Here is a 16,516-nt window from a genome sequence, read left to right on the forward strand (position 1 = left end):
TCTGTTTAGAGAATTTTTGTGCAGGCTTAGGCTCTTGTCTCTGATTTGGCTTCAGTCATAGATATTCAGCATTTTGTCTGGGTGTCAGACTTTTCAAGAATGTTTTGCTAGTTGAAAGGAAGAGGCAGTTACTTGCTCTGTTTTGTTTTTTTTTTTTTTTTGCAAACCTTCCGCTTACTCCTAAGCACAAGGGTGATGGTACAGCATATGGGTGGGTACTTGCTGGTTGCTGTTCCACACAACTACTCAAGCCAGCAGAGATCTGCAGAGGCCAGACAGCTGTGTTGAAAGAACAGGAAGCCTGGGCCAGATTCCATGCTGGATGGATCCAGACCTCATCCCACTCAGAAATGACCAGGAGCAACCTCTTGTTCTGCCTTGTGGTGCTTGAACTGGGCACACTGCATTGCAACAATGCAGTGAAACTCAAAATATGAGCTGTCACACACCCATTGTTTCTTGATGGGCCAACCAGTCTTCCCCATTGGAATGGCTCAGGGTGACAGGTGACATCCCTTTGGGCAAAGAATCACCATTGCTCGGTGGTGTTTTTCATATGCCAGTAGTTCCTGTTCAGCAAAGTGCATATGTCATTTTTTCCAGATGGAAATAGTATGTGGGCATCAACTAGAGAAATCCAAAGAATTTTGGGGGTTTCTTTTTAAAGACATTCAGGTCATGATTTAATGAATTTTGAAGCTTCAGTTTACTTTGGTGCCTTACATAAAGGATAAAATTGGAAGCCATATAAAAATGCTTGTTAGAAAAGGACTGTGATCTTCTCATTGAGTTACCTGATTAGCTGCTTTTATTCGGTCTGGTAAATGTATGGTAAAACTCTGTTTTAGTTGACCTTGAACTGCACCAGGACTGTTACTGTAATGCACTAGTTGCTAGCTTTAAAAAAAAAAAATAATAAAAAAATCAGTGATATAATTGGTCACAATTTTTTCATTAAATATTTGGTCTCAGTAAAAGATGACATCTCTGTGTTACTTTATCGAAGTTGCATGATAAACTTGGTGTTGCTTTCCTTGGCTCTCCCAGCCTAACCATAAAACACTGACTACACAGGTCTACTACTTACTACAGGACTAGCATTGTGCAACCATTAGAAGTGACACAAAGGAGCATAAACAATACCTTGCCATTTCTAGGAGACAACAATAAAAGGTTCCATTTAGATCTTTCTTTGCAAATAGGATTTCAGCAGTGCTATAATGCTTAGGCAAGCTCCCGTTGGTGCTGCTATTTAAGAAAACTAGGTTGACTCAAGTGAAGAGTGTAGAACAGAGCACTCCTGTGCTTTTAGAGGAGATGCTGGTCTCAATTTATAAAGCTCGTCTTCCTCACATCCAGGAGAAGTGACAATTTTCAACAGATCCTGGAAGTCCAGAGAAGTTTCTAGGTTTTGCATTTCCCACTTGTCTCTCGTACTGGAATAGCCTATCCAACATTAGTGTTTAAACCAAGGAAAGCTACGAAGCACTAGATTTTTCCCATGCTCTGCAGCACCTTTCTAAATCTTGCTTCATTGTAGCTTTGATGGTTTTGCCAGCTGGAAACCTTGTTTATCTGGAGGCAAACTGAGAACATTTTTATAATGGCTTGTAAAATCATTAACCTGTTCATTGTAATCACCTTATTGAAAGATTCTAATCTGGGGGCACTGTATAGCTTAGTTTAGCTAATAAGTAAGCATAGCTAACTAGTTGAACAAATCCAAGTCATGTGCTTACTTACATTTACTTATTTGCATGTTAGCAGGGTCTGATAAGGAGAATCTCCTTAAGTCTTCCTCCCTGGATGTAATCATCTTGTTCAACACCATGTCTCGGCTTGCACTTCACTCAAAAGTATTTGCTTTGAGGATCAGCTCCAACAAATTCCTGCAAATTGGGTGCAACATTTAGGATCTTCAGCTGCAGTTTAGGGCAGCAGTACAAAACCAAGTAGTCTGCCAGGTCAGGGGTAGAACTTGCTTTGCCTCTTCATTCTGAGGATAGGGGATAAAATATTAACTAACAATGTTTCATTGCTTCAATTTGTTTTTGGTTTTGGTGGTTGGTTTGGGGTTTGTTTTTTTTTTCCCCAAAAAGAGAAGCTTGATCATACAGGTGTGAAAAAATAGCAAGTGTGCAAAACTCAAAGGAAAACAAAATAATACAGTCTTTGCTTTGTATCATTGCTAAACAGTAGATGTTCTTTACATAGGGCTGTAAAAATACATTTGTATCGGGGTATCTTCAGATGTGTTATTACTGAAGTCTCTGCTTTCTTATTTAGTTAGACTTCATAGTCCCCTGGTCAAGGACAGTGGAATCTTCAGGCATCTGCTATAGCTTTGATTGAAAATAGGAATGACAGAGGTCTCTGCACTTGTGTACAAATGCCACTGAAAGCCCAAATATTTTTTGTGGAGAATCAAGCAAACTAAGTCCTGTTTTCTCTGAACAGCAGTGCAAGGGCCAGCAAAATGAGATATCAAAGTTGTGTGACTTGGAAACACCCACGTTAGGACTTGCTCTTCTACTGGCACTGAAAGAAGAAGGTGTCACAGTTTGTCCTTTGTGTAGTTCTGGCACCGAAGAGATCTACAAGGCTGAATTTTTTTCCGCAGGGGTTCTTGGTTAGAAACACAGTCACCTCACAGCCTGGATCCCTATTAAGCAAAGTGTAGAGCAGCTTGCCAGACTATTTGCCTTTATCAGGTAAGTTGGAAGTTTCCCAAAATGTATTTTTGGGAATATACTTCTGATGTCAGAAAGAAACTGGTTGCAAGATTACTGGCACTGTTCAAAGTGAGTAGGAAGTACTCCCACCTGTTGCACTGCCAAGGGTTTTGACCATGAGCAATGAGTCAACAAGTCAACTGTTACTGTTTCTATTTATCTGGCATCTGGGTCTTGCTAAAGCTCTTACAAGTACAAAGTGCAGAACCTGGGAGACACATTCTTGTTTCTTTATCGAGTCTCCTGTGGGAGACTTGTAGATGAATGTCTGACCTGGATGACTGAGGAACGTTTCATCTGGAATAAATGTACTTAGCAGTCTGGGTTTTTTTGTACTTTACCAGCTACAACAGCAGCTTGGGGTAGTGGAACAGGACATGCATCTGTACATTGGGAAATACACTAGAGATCTGAGGTTCCTCCACTTTGAGGACATTAGTTTGGCACAAGATGGTACATTTCAGCATTTGCAACAGTCTAGAGAGGCTGACTGAAATGGGAGGAACTGAAATGTATTTTTAAATTAATATTTTGCAAGGACATGCTTGTGACGAAGGAATTAAGCAGGAAATCATTCTGGCCTGACTTCTTAGATGACCCAGATAAGTTGATTTAATTAATTTCATCACTCAATTCTTGTTTTTCCCTTTCTCTGCCTTGTCTGCAGAGGCTACAAGTGATTTGGGCTGCCCCTACTGTAGTAACACCTTGATTGCAGGTCATGAGTGTAGGTCAGGAGGAAAATAAAAACTGTGTCAGCTAGGATACATGCTACACAACTGGTACATAGTTCCTCACACAGAGCCCTCTTTGGGCTGCAGGATGCCCAGATGGAGTTGCTGTAAGTATGCAGTGGAGTCTGCATCTCTGCCTGTCCTCATGGACAGAATTAAGATGTGGTTGATGGTGGAGGGTGAAGTCAGGGATGTGAGGACAGGTCCAGTGGACATAAGTAGGCAGGGAAGGGCTGGGCAGCAGGGGCAATTAGAGGTACAAAGCCTTTGTCTTGTCTCTACCAGGTTACTCTCCCCTGCTGAAGGAATGAGAATTGCATCACCTGTATCTAAGCCATGTTTTGCTACTCCTTTCTACAAGGGTACATAACTCTAGGGAGGTAATTCCTGTTGGGAGAGCGGTGAGAATGTTGGAAGGTTAGTGGAGAGACATTTTGGGTTGTGTGTACTACATAACGACACAAGAGCATAACTTTCCTGCTGAGCCCAAAGCTCATGTTCTGCCATCTTTCAGGAAACTCCTGCATTTCCTTTTGGCTACAGTTTATGGAACATGACTGAGTCTGCTCTTTGCTGCTCTCATTCCCATATCACCCCAGTACCTCAGGCCTTCATGGTCTTTAATGTAATAAGAGTATCAGAGTAGAGCCGTTATCCCCACCTCTGCCTGCACTGCAGGACAGATACACTCTGTGACATTCCTCTCAGGTGTCCAGACTGGTGACCTACTGGAACTTGCCAGAGATCCTTGTTTTGCCTGCATGCATTGTTGTTACCCTAAATAACACTGAACTAGGTGAGCCCCCTGTTTTCTGATGCAGCTGAGAATTTTGTAATTCTCTCTCTTTTTGAGCAAGTTGTTATTAAAATGTTAAAAAAAGGCAGTGGGAAAAATGCTTCCTCTGCTCCCTGGTGCATTTCACAAAGCTGTGCTTCAAATGCATATCCAAGAATGTATTATTAATACTGAAGCACATACTTTTCCAATTTTTTTTAATGTTTAAATCATCTCCTCCCTTAATACCCCTTTTAAGATAATGTCTATTGTGCCTTCTCTCAGTGGAAAAAAAACCCTTATACAAGCATGCTGTAGGAACTTGATATAATAGAAGATAGAACATGCAGTTTGTTTTTGAAGCTAGCAGTTATATTATGACATATAGAAAATCAAGGGTGGAACCCTTTAGAGAAAATTGAGTTTCTTGTGGGAATCAACACCTGCAAAAAACTACGTAATTGGGTAAAGCTGTATCAGATTTTTAAAATGGATTTCTCATCTTTAATTTTTGCAGCCATCTCTGGCCCTTTCCACACTGAAAATGCATAATATCCCCTAATAATGCACTTGCTTGCTTTGCTTGTACTACTTCAATATGATGTCTGGTCCATTTATGTCACTGAGAGTTCTACCTGTTAATTTCTTTTTAATATACACACTGATCTCTGTGGCTAAAATGAAATGAGGTGGTGGATGCAAGATTAGATCTTCTGATACAGTGGCACTGATATTATTTAGAGACATGGCAAAGCAAACACATTTTTTCTGTAGGAATCTCTGAATCCCTCAGAGGTAAGTGGTCACATTCACTCTGCAGTTAACTGTGAACCTACAAATGTTCAGATGGTTGCCAAATAGATCCATGGGCTTTGGGCACTGGACTCCCTTAGAAATCCTGGCCTTAACTGGCTCTTGCATATAAACAACTACCAAAACAGATGCTTTCCTGCTCTTGCTTACTCTTCCTTTCTTTCCACATTTCCTCAAACATGTGTTGAGGAGTAAAAAAATTTAGATAGATTGTCAATCTTAAATAGTAACTGCAAGTCACTATTCTCATTAGTCAGAAATTAAGACCCATGATTTAAGTATGTTTTAAGGATACTCCATTTTCCAAATATACAAAATAACTTTATTAGCAAAAATGCTTGTCCAGTTGGAGAACAGAGCCTTCTTCTAAAAGATGGAGTCCCTAAACCTCGATTGCTGTGATTTTAATTTAAATATTAGTTTTCTCTTTTAAGTTAGGTGAACTTCAATTAAATAGCAACTTTCATTTTACAGGTAGGCAACACATGTTCAAGTTGAACTTGTTCTTGTTTACAGTGGAAGCCTGAACACTGTTTTCCTAAATGTGGCACAAACAACTATTTTTGCAGCTGTATGTGGCTGGGACAAGATATGACAATTTAATTGTTACTAATTGATGCTTTTTCTTGGTAGTGCAAACAACTAGGGCAACTAGTAAATGAGCAGGGCAGCGAAATTGTCTCTCGTGCCTTTCAAGAGATTGCTTCAAGGCAGGGCTTGCAACATGTTGGCTGGCACAATGTGAACAGCTATGCTATTGACCAGGCCAAAATGTCAAGCTAGTAAGAAACGAAGGGAAGCCCCTAACGAGGTAAACCAGTAAGCAGCCTGATTTTCAGCAGTACCGTGTAACCCAAAGTGCTTCCTCTTTTTGATGGGATCTGCTGTGGGCTCAGCTTATCTGAAAATAGTGTCGGTTAGTTCAGGTTTACAAACACGTGTGCTCTGGATTTGGGATCTTGGTTTTGAGTCCTGGTTATTGTGCACTTAATCTCACCTGTCTTGATCTGCATGATGGGTTCCCGGGTCTGTTGCCAGACAGACCTGCTTTCTGTTCTTAAAAATTCCCTTTATTTTGAAGTTTTCTCCATTGCTGTCATTTTTTTCTTTAGTACTTGTGTTTCAGCTCACGGTGTGGAACACATGGTCAGGGCACCATATCTGGCAGATCTTAAAGCAAAGCAGTGCCCCTACCCTGGTGAATACAACACTGAATTTATTGACAGGTGTCACTGACCTTTTTCGTTCAGCAGTGGGTGGGTGGGAGAGTACATCGGCTGCATAGTCATGATATTTTATAAAATATGCTAAAATTCAAAGCTGTATAGACATACTATTGAGGACTTGCAGTGTGGGTGCAGAAGACTTTCTCCATGTATATGCAGGTTGGTTCAACTGGAAGCAATGGATAAAATTTTGCCCACTTGGGTTTTGTACTTTTTTTCTAGGTGCCTTGTAAAAAGGCAAACAGAGATATAGACAGGTGCCTTGCAGAACAGCTGTGTGACTCACAGCAAAACTCAGTGCAGTGAGAACATGCCAACTGAATTGCTTCCGGCACTGTGCTTGAACAAGTTGGTTGCTCCTTTTGTCTTCTCAATGAGCTTTGCAACATAATGTAAGTGTTAATAATTGACTGCAGGCTTTATAATTAGGCATTATGAGGTAAATGTCTCTCCACCCAGAGAGGAGCTAAAAAAACATTATTATCAATATTGCACTTGAAGGCAAAAGGTGCTTTTTAATTGTTATTTATGTTTGTTGGTTTCTTACCAGTTTCCAGCTACAAAATGTTAGAGTGACTCCAATGGTGAGCTAGTTGTATGAATTTCTAGGAAAACATTGGATGCTCGTCATAGTTGAAATAAACAAGCAGGGCCAGATTTTTCAAATACTTCTTGCCGATACAAAGATATAGGTAAAGAAGCCAAATTCTTAGCACAGCTCAGCACACATTTTTTTCCCCCTCCCTTCGTAACTTAGCAAACAGTGATGTTTACACCACCTCTGCTGGCCTAGCTTTTACTGTCTGGTATTACTACATTTTGATGTAAGGGATCTTGGCAGCAACCTGCTGTATTATCCATGGAAACTCACAGAATATAACTGACATTCCTCAAATGCAGAAGTACCTGTACTTTAGGGTTTTCCTCCTTCTTTCATAGGAATTGAGAAAGTAATGCTCAAGTGAGCATTTTTACTGAAAGGAGACCTTGCAAGCTGTTCCTCAGCAGTAAAACGATTATCTTTATTATGTGAACAGTTCCTGTTTATAGCGAATAAGACTGTGTTGCTGTATAAATGTCCAACTATAACTCAGGTTTCATTCTTACAAAGTGATGCAGTGACTACAAGCACATACAGCAGCCCTAGCACTGCCTTTGCTCTGTACATCCCCTGAAGTCAAGCTGTATGTACACAGGAGTTCTGTTTGTTTCATTTTTCTGTCATAATCTGCTTAATATCATATTAAGAAAATGAATGAGTACATGTCTAGTAATAGTGGATTGCAAACATGCAATTCACCCTGCATACCAGGAGGAGTGTCAATCTCACAAGAAAAATGCAAGTGATACAAACACAACAGGTGACAAGGATGAGCCAGAGCCCTTCGCATTCAAGAGACTCCTCCTGGTTTAGTGTGGTTTTGATCCAAAACTAGGGTATTATTCTGTGTAGCTGCAAAGGGAAAAGAGAAATTAAATAAGTGGGTAAGGACAAGAGTCTGCTGAGAAAGGCTATGTAGCTGCAAAATGTGAAGTTGTGGATGCTGTACAAGAATCACTACATAATTTAAAAATCGTATTGAAAGTGTGATAATTATTTTTTGTGATTATTTTTTAGATTTGTTTTGACTGCTGGCAACTAAAATGATAGCTCTGGTGAAAATAGCATTCTGGAAGAAGGGGAACAGGCTTATACCATGAGCCAGTGCTTGCTACTGTCAGCATGAGCATACTGTATTGTCCATAAACATACAACATGCATATTAAAGGAGGGAATGTATTGCTGGAACCCGCTGTGCCGTGCAATAAATTGCTATTAACTATCTATTTTAGTATTTATAGTGTACGAGACACTCTGTTACTCAATAAGATAGAATGAACCACTGTTATTCTAATCTGACATTGCTGCAGTAAAGTCTGTGCTTTCTGATCTGGAAGAGAGCACAGAGTGAGTACCAGATCTCACTCTGCTGTAAAATGTAGCCAGTTTATTGTTTACAAAAAAGGAACTTAAAAACTTTCCACTCTAAAATTCCCCCCCCAACAAAATTGTGGATGTTCAGTAATACAAGACTTGTTTTGTCTGTACTACCCTCCAGAAACATCAGGGTTCAGCAGCATGGAGGAGACCCTGTGCCTGGTCCTCGGAGGATATTGGCTGGCCGAAGAGCAATAAGCAGCATGGCAGAGAGGTGTGCAATAGCCAGCACAAGAACATGACCATGCATGAGCTACGCTGGTTTCTCTAGCAGGCCCCTCAGCCATACCTCCTGCAGTGCCCTGGGCTCAAATAGCTGTTGGGTGGGACAACCATGCAGATGGGAAACCTTTTGTCTCTCCTGGCCTTACCCTGACTGTTTGTTTGTTTCAGATATGGACACAAAAAGAGCAGAAGCCCTCTTCAATGACAGTAAGTGAAGGCTTTTTAAACCTAGGAAATCTCTGTTTGTTTTAATTAGCATTAATAGGCTCTGAGCACTTTTCCTGGCCCTTAGAAGCCTTTTTTCTCATCCTTCTGTCTAATGAATGTGACCTTGTACTTCACACAGATGAGCCACGTGTTTATGGAGATCCTGCTCAGTCACAAGGAAGCCTTTTTTGTTAGTGTCTTCTGGGATACTTGTGAAGACTAGCTTGAAAATAGCGGTAATGGGGTTAAAATCAGTTCTAGAAAAAGTCTACACCCACTACTGAGTTTCCCGTTCAGTTTTTTGCAGTGAGAAATTCCTTCTGTAAATTATTATTATTATTATTATTATTATCAGCAATTCTATGAGAAAGAAAGGAGCAAGTGCTGAGGGCTCTATAGAAATCCCTAGAGTTGGGCAGAGAGGAGACTCGCAGGTCCTGCTATGTAAGTGCCTATAGCGTGCTTCTGCCTCCAGCAGTCCTGGTGTGGAAGGTGGAGGGTGCATCTTAAATGTCGTCTAAGAAGCTGAGGACTTAGAGAGGGCAGAGCACTGTAGTGTTCAGGACACACTTACTTACTACCCTGATGGAGCTGCTGTTGGTACCAGTGGGAGCTTTTACACTGCATCAGCTTCATCGTGCATTTGGACATGCAGAGGCTAAGCCATTGTTTCTAGATGAAAGCTAAGACATTTCACGGGACTCCTAGGTGTACGTAGTAAAACTGAGTGAGCAAGGAGGAGTTCCAATAAATAAAGGAACTTAATTGCTTGGTCTAGTTGACTGCTAGTTGACCAGACAGCTAGCTGAAAGGTGTACTATAATGTGCTAAAGGCAGGAGAATCCTTATCATGGATTTGAGTGCATTTTATATTTGAGCAGATTATAGATAGAAGAAATCTCTATTATAAATTGATTAAAACATATGCTTAAATAGAATATTCTGTCAAGTCTAATCCTGTCTGCACAGGGCAGACATCCTGTCCTCTGTATCCCTGTAGTGAAGCATTAGAACTGCATCTTGAAGCAGTGACTGCAGAATCTGTTTCATATATGCTTGTCTTGGACACTGGATTCTTGTACTTGGATATGTGCGGATGTGCAACAGTTCATCTCCACCTTGCTACCTGTTATTTTCCTATACACACGTTAAGTGATGAGATTTACACCTGAACATGCACCAGCATGTTATTCAACTGGTGCTTTAAGGCTGGCAGCCTAGCAGAGACCTGTAACACAGCCTGTGAGAAGTGTCCCAAAAGCTGGTAGAATTACGCACATGCAGAAGTTTGGAGTAATGTCTTTCTGTGTGCTCACAGACATTAGGAAGATGTCATTTTCCTCAGGATGCATTGGAAGGAAGGAAGGAAGGACCATAAGGAAATGCATAGATATCAGCCTGTGATTACAATGAAAATATTCTCGATTTTGGAATGGCTGGTAGCACAAAATTGTTCCTTCTGGAAATATAAGGCAATGTGATTAGTCTCCTCAAGGTATTGCTGTGGGGGTTAGGTTGAGGTAGTTTGGGTTAGAGATTTCCTCCTTTCAGAGGAGGAAGTCAGCTTATTTGGAGATTTAACAATCATTACAAAAATCTTTGCTTATGAGTTGGGTTTCTTTTAACTCTGGGAAGGTTTGGTCCATTCCTTAGCAGCAGGCCGTCAAGTAATAGAAGATTAAATATCATCAGGTTTTGGGTCCGTTTTAGGTGCTGATGTTCTGGGGCACTGATGGAACTGTGAGTTTTCCCCCAGTTTTGAACATTGACTGTTCAGGTGGTTGATAGGATTGTGCAATTTTAGGACCAGTAGTTGAGGATTACCAATAGCTTTCCAGAGGGAAACATACTAGTGCAGACAATATTATTAATTAGTGTATATTCTCCAGTTTTCCTTTCACACAGAAAGTTTTGGACAAGTAGATTTAGATTAGGCTGATTTCCATCATTGTGGCTTTAAATCTCAGAACAGGGCAGACTCTGCACTGAGCAATTGAGCTTCTCAATATTGTATGACTTTTTTTTGTCTTCTATTTTCAAATTTATGAACAGCTTTCAATCTGCTGTGTTATTGCTGCTGCTTTTGACTGTGAGGTACTGTTCACATAACCTTGTGCAGACCCCAGCAGAAAGGGGCAGAGGCTACACTGGGTGGCTCTAGTGTTTTGCATCTGAGGACTTCAAGGGCCCTGAGGCTGGCAGCTCTTCAGTGACATACTATTGATTTCTGCTTTGTCCCCCTCTGGGTCACTGTCTGTGTGAGACAGGCAGTGCAATGGTTTGGATTGTGTTGTCACTATGTAAATAATTTTTAGCTCTGTCTCTTTTTCAATGAATTGGGATAGTCCTGTCTCAACTTTCCTAATGTCTAGCTGAAATCAGGGCCTGGATGAAAACTAGTGGGTCTTGGTCCAGGTAAGATGGATTTGGTGCTGTTTGCATGAGAGAAGACAGCTGAAGCAGCTCTGTCCATTGAGGAAGCTTCTAAAGCTACAGGGGAGCTTCAGCTACTCTTGAATATCCTGAGTTTAGTGGCTGAAATCATGGATATTTTCATTTCTCTGGGGGGTTGGAGGATAATACTTTTTGTCATGGATGCTCACCATGCTGGAGTTATCCATGCCTTTGTCATTTCCAGCTTGGGTTAGTGTGATCTCTTTGCCTGAAGTTTCGCTCCAGGTTCACTTGCATTTGTACAACCCACAGTTGCCTGTTTTCAGGTGACATCTTGCTGATGTTACCTGCATGCATGCATGCATGGTAAAAACCCATGGCTTTGATCATTCCCATCTTAGATTTTGCCTTGTTTGTGTTTTTTCCTAATGACAAATTACCTGGGACATCAAAGTTGACAATCCCTGTATTAGGAAAATGTCCTGGGTGTGTGGTGAAGGTTTTGATTCCCAATTTGGGCTGATCACACAGCTAAACCTGAATGGCTGGCCATCATGGCTTTCCATAATAGTCAGTTGTTCATTCAGGCTTCTAACAGAATGGGTTGTGCATGAAGATCTCTGATTTGGGTGGCTGGTGGAAGGTATGATTTCTTATTGATGTTAATACTGTTAGAAAACTGATGTGGTGTGTAATTTTACATGTTTTCCACAGCCATATTTACTAAACAGAAAACTAGCTAATACACTCTTTCTCCTTTGACAGTTTGTGGGTTACGGCAGAACAGATCAGTCAAGTCAATGGCGAAATCATCATCATTGCGAATAGTTGGTGGACTCTCTTCTGCAGAGACTGGGGACTGGCCGTGGCAAGCTAGTTTGCAATACAATAATGTCCATCGCTGTGGTGCAACACTCATCAGCAATACGTGGCTTGTATCTGCAGCTCACTGCTTCAGAGAGTAAGTTCTCATCTTAGAATCTGCAGCAGAATGTGTCTCGTGTATCAAGTTATGTGGCTTTCCGGATTTGTATCGCTCCCCTGACTCTTTCCAGGGGAACAATTTTCTGCCTTGGAGGACAAAAGCCAGGGTTAAGCTGACCTGTCACTTGAATGTTTCAAAGAGAAATTAAAGACTGACTCTTTGCAGCAGAACAAGCAATTGTATGAGTGGAAATCAATAGTCATTTGGCATGTTGAGCAAAGAAGTGCAGAAAAGGTAATGTGACTGAAACGGCAGAGTATTTGTTTCCTGTTGCACTAAATGTTTCTAAAGGTGCTCCTTCATGTTACAATTAGGTTGCCGCCACTGCAGGCTGCTACCAGAAGCATAATCCCACATACCTACCGTTCCATTCAGCCATGCACTCCCAGCACTTTTTTATTTCAAGCATGGCAATTGTGAAGCTACAGGGCATGTAAGATGAAACAGCTGATTGAACAGATTATTAAAATGCAAAAAGACTAATGGAGATGATGAGTTTTCTAGCAGCGGAGCTTTTTGGTTTGATTACACTGTGGCCATACAATGGCCAGATCAGGGGCAAGGAGCAGGGGAGGAGTATGAGACCATGGTTGAGGAGGGAATGCAGCATTTCCCTCTTCTATCAGCAGCCCACAATTACATGGGACACAGTGTTATGGAAAGTGATGGATGCCTTAAGAATCTAATAGGGAGCTGGCTTGAAGGAGCTTTACAATAAAGGTGCTTACCAAGTTTAAAGTTTTGAACACTTATATTTACAGCTAAATACTTACAGCCCTCTTACCTTTTCCAGTATGAGTCACCCTCAGAAGTGGACTGCTACTTTTGGAGCTCTTTTGAAGCCACCAAGCTTGAAACGATCAGTCAAGACTATTATCATTCATGAAAAGTACCGGTACCCAGAACATGATTATGACATCGCACTTGTACAGCTCTCTAAACGAGTTGAGTTTACAAGTAGCATACACCGTGTTTGTCTGCCTGAGCCATCTGAGACTTTTCCGTACAATATTTATGCTGTCATCACTGGCTGGGGAGCACTTACCAATGATGGTGAGTCCTGAGTCTACCAGGTGACCTGTATGTTACATAAACAGTGGCTCTGATCTGCTACTGAATTGATATCACTTCTGTAGCCATATGTTGTATGGCAGCAAGCCTAATGCATTGTCTATAAGCAATAGGTCTGTTTAATCATAAGCAGCCATTTCTTGTTCTAAAATTAGACTGGACAGACAGAGCTACAATCCACTGAAGCAGAAAACAGGAAGACTGTTCCCTTTTTCCAGCCTTTTCATGTCATATTGTAAATTCTTAAGACAGACAGTCCAGCCATGCATGTGTTTATATAGCACCTAAAAAAATATTCTCCCAGCCCTAACCAGAAGCTACAGATAACTCTGTGGCCTTTCAGATAAATGTGCAGAGTGAGCTGCAGATGGTGACTTACCCAAGTTTGCACTCTTATCAGGCCATGCTAAGAGCAGATTTAGCAATGAACCAAGATGTCTTCATTTTGTATCATCTGCTCAAATGCTAGGTAATTTGTGTTCCACGGTATTATATGGAACATGTATAAAACATATGGGTTTACACTTAAGGCACTACATCCCATGCAATCGTTACTTCTGTCTTAATGGTACAGTTCCTAAGTGAGACTATGATTACGTGTTTTCCTCAAGGGCCTAATCTAGACAGATCAATAAGAAAAAACCTCCACGTTAAACCAAGTCAAGCTGGTCCTCCATAAAGAGAACCTTAAATATTTTACCTGTATCCTATTTCTGTTGATACCCAAGCTGTATTTTCCCTCAGGTCCAACTCCAAATGCTCTTCAGGAAGCAACAGTGAAACTTATTGACTCAAACACTTGCAACAAAAAAGAAGTGTACGATGGGGACATAACACCCAGGATGTTGTGTGCTGGATACTTGGAAGGAGGAGTAGATGCTTGTCAGGTAACTGTAGCTGAAAATTAGAAAGGAAAACTTTATAATCTCCAGTATCTGATTGACCAGATCTTAACTGATGGTGTATTAGTCCTTAAACAGGCTCCATTCAAACAGGAATTATGTTGTAAAATGAAATAGCATTTAGTACATATAATTTAGCACATAAAACCCATACTAAGAGAGCTAAATTAGTATAATATTTAGAATTTAAATCTTTCATAGCATGAAATGACATTCTTATTCTATAACTCAGAATAGCCACTACAAGACCATTTGCTTCTCATGATTTCTTGTGTGTAAATCTTAACAATTTGCTTGCAAAGTGGTATGACAAGACATTGACAGAGATAATAAAAGCTGAAATAGTAAATATGAGATAAAAATTAAATGTCTCAAGTAGCCAAGACCAGACATTTGTGCAGTTGGGAAGGAAAAAGTTTAAGAATGTAGCAGTTAAGTTGCCAGCAAAAATGCACTATGACTCATTGAAATTAAGTTCTGGACTGGATCATCTCAGAACAGATCTGTTGTGATATGATCTTTGGTGATAGACTTGGATCAGTTGAAGGAAAACTGTCAGAAGAGAACTATAAGGAAGATAGCTGTAATTGGAATGGTAAGGATACCTGTGTTGTGCAGGTTTGCAAATGTTGCAAGGAAACCCTTGTGTTAAAAAAAAAAAATATTCCCATAATGATAACTTTTAAAAGGTAAATTCTGTTTATACTGTTTGCAAAGAATGTTCTCCTAAGTGCTGTTGTAAACAGACCCTTTCTAGAATTCCAGTCCTACAGATTTAGGCCCAAAGCAAAACTCTCTGCAGAGTAAGTTGCGGAGGCTCAATTTCTCTGTTCCTGTCTGGCTCAGCATTGACAGACCTGAAGACAAGGGTGCAACTGCTGTTTGTTTCAGTAAAGTATTTTGGCAGAAGATGGGGAATTTGTTCTGTTGTGTGAGGATTGCCTTTCAGCCTGTAAGGTTTCCAGTTTAACTGTTATTACTATGTCATACTACTAACAGTGTCTGAATTCAGCCTTTGAAAGTGGCTAACATCTTCAGGAGATAGCATCTAATTAGAAGTTCCTGATTAAATCCTTGTTGAAATGTTGTTGCTGCAAGTGACTAAAAATTTGTTGAAAGAATAGTGGTTACTCTAAAAAGAAAAAGTTCTTGTTGGGTCAGATTGCTGCATGTATTTGTGTTTCTCAACTTTGTACAAGGAGGAAGACGAGGCACTTGGGAAGCAGCATGTCACAAAACAGAAGTGTTTTGGGGATTTTTTTTGGGTTTGCTTGTTTGTTTTGTTTTTTAACTGTACAGCCACAGAGACAGGTCAGGAGGTCTCATGGCAGACAGGAAAAAGCCACAGACTTCAGACTCAAGTTTCAGGAACAACCTGGTTTCTGCACAAATGGCAGCTCTTGAAACACCACTTCTTTTCTTCTCTTATTGGACACACCCTCTTGTCTATGAAGAGAATTGTATTTTTCCCTTCTGATCCATGAAATCTTTTTTCTTTTTTTTTTTTTTTCTCCCTCTCCTCTTTCTCTAGGGGGACTCTGGGGGACCACTGGTTACTCCAGACTCTAGACTGATGTGGTACCTCGTGGGAATAGTGAGCTGGGGAGACGAATGTGCCAAACCAAATAAACCTGGAGTTTACACACGAGTGACTTATTTCCGTGACTGGATTACCTCAAAAACTGGCATCTAATTCCAAAATCAAAAATTAATTTAACTACATAAACTACACGTATCTCATATTTGTCTGTAATTCTGAAAGGTTATTTTTTTAGTATATATATTCCTATGTAGTTTTGATTGAAGCAACCTTTGCCTGCAGCAAGTGCTATCTTTGCAGTCAGAGATCCTAACCCCTTGTGAATTTATACTAAACACAGGAGATTGCTTGCCTCATCTTTGAGCCTTGAAACGTTCTCACTTATCAGGAATTATGAACTGACATAATTAAACTTAAAAATTTTAAAGCTACCAATTTACCTGGTTTATAAATACAAACATTTTCCAGGAAAGAAAAAAATAATAATTTTTTCTTCAGCCATGGCTGAGGTCTGAAGCTGAACCTTCTTCCTCCAGTGAAGCAAATGCTGTCACAGCTGTGTTTGTAACAAAGCGAACCCTTGATTATTATTCTTGTTAGAGACTGTCATCTGTACTGACCGCAGCCGAGACCCTGCATGCTCACCCTGCTCAGTAGCCTTGAGAGCTAACAGTGGGTCAGCCAGGACTGAGGGTAGGTCTTAGCTAAGGAAAAGGAGGATTTCTGTGCTTGCAGTAAGTTGGAAGGGAAATGAGAAAAGCCTGATCTTATTTCGAAGCACATTCGTAACAGGAATTTTTTTTTGTGGATTCTGTGAAGTTCAAGTTACTTGAAAGTGCTATTGTTGAAGTGCTTTATCACAATACTGTGCTGCTACCTCTGTACCAGTTGCCTTCTAGATCTACTTTGCTCCGCTCACAATATACTTATGATA

The 16,516-nt window shown here is 40.5% G+C and overlaps 1 protein-coding gene across 1 annotated transcript in view; it reads left to right on the plus strand.

Moving 5' to 3' along the window:
* Positions 1 to 15,943, plus strand: part of LOC130158723 (transmembrane protease serine 11E-like) — a 41,757-nt gene extending 25,814 nt beyond the window's left edge. The window contains exons 6-10 of the mRNA XM_056359666.1: positions 8,652 to 8,690; positions 11,850 to 12,045; positions 12,863 to 13,122; positions 13,885 to 14,027; positions 15,574 to 15,943. Of these exons, the coding sequence (XP_056215641.1) occupies positions 8,652 to 8,690; positions 11,850 to 12,045; positions 12,863 to 13,122; positions 13,885 to 14,027; positions 15,574 to 15,735 (800 nt within the window). The 3' untranslated portion in view covers positions 15,736 to 15,943. The remainder of the gene's footprint in view (positions 1 to 8,651; positions 8,691 to 11,849; positions 12,046 to 12,862; positions 13,123 to 13,884; positions 14,028 to 15,573) is intronic.
* Positions 15,944 to 16,516: the final 573 nt, after the last annotated feature.

Source organism: Falco biarmicus, chromosome 1 (assembly GCF_023638135.1).
Source record: "Falco biarmicus isolate bFalBia1 chromosome 1, bFalBia1.pri, whole genome shotgun sequence".
Lineage (NCBI taxonomy): Eukaryota > Metazoa > Chordata > Aves > Falconiformes > Falconidae > Falco > Falco biarmicus.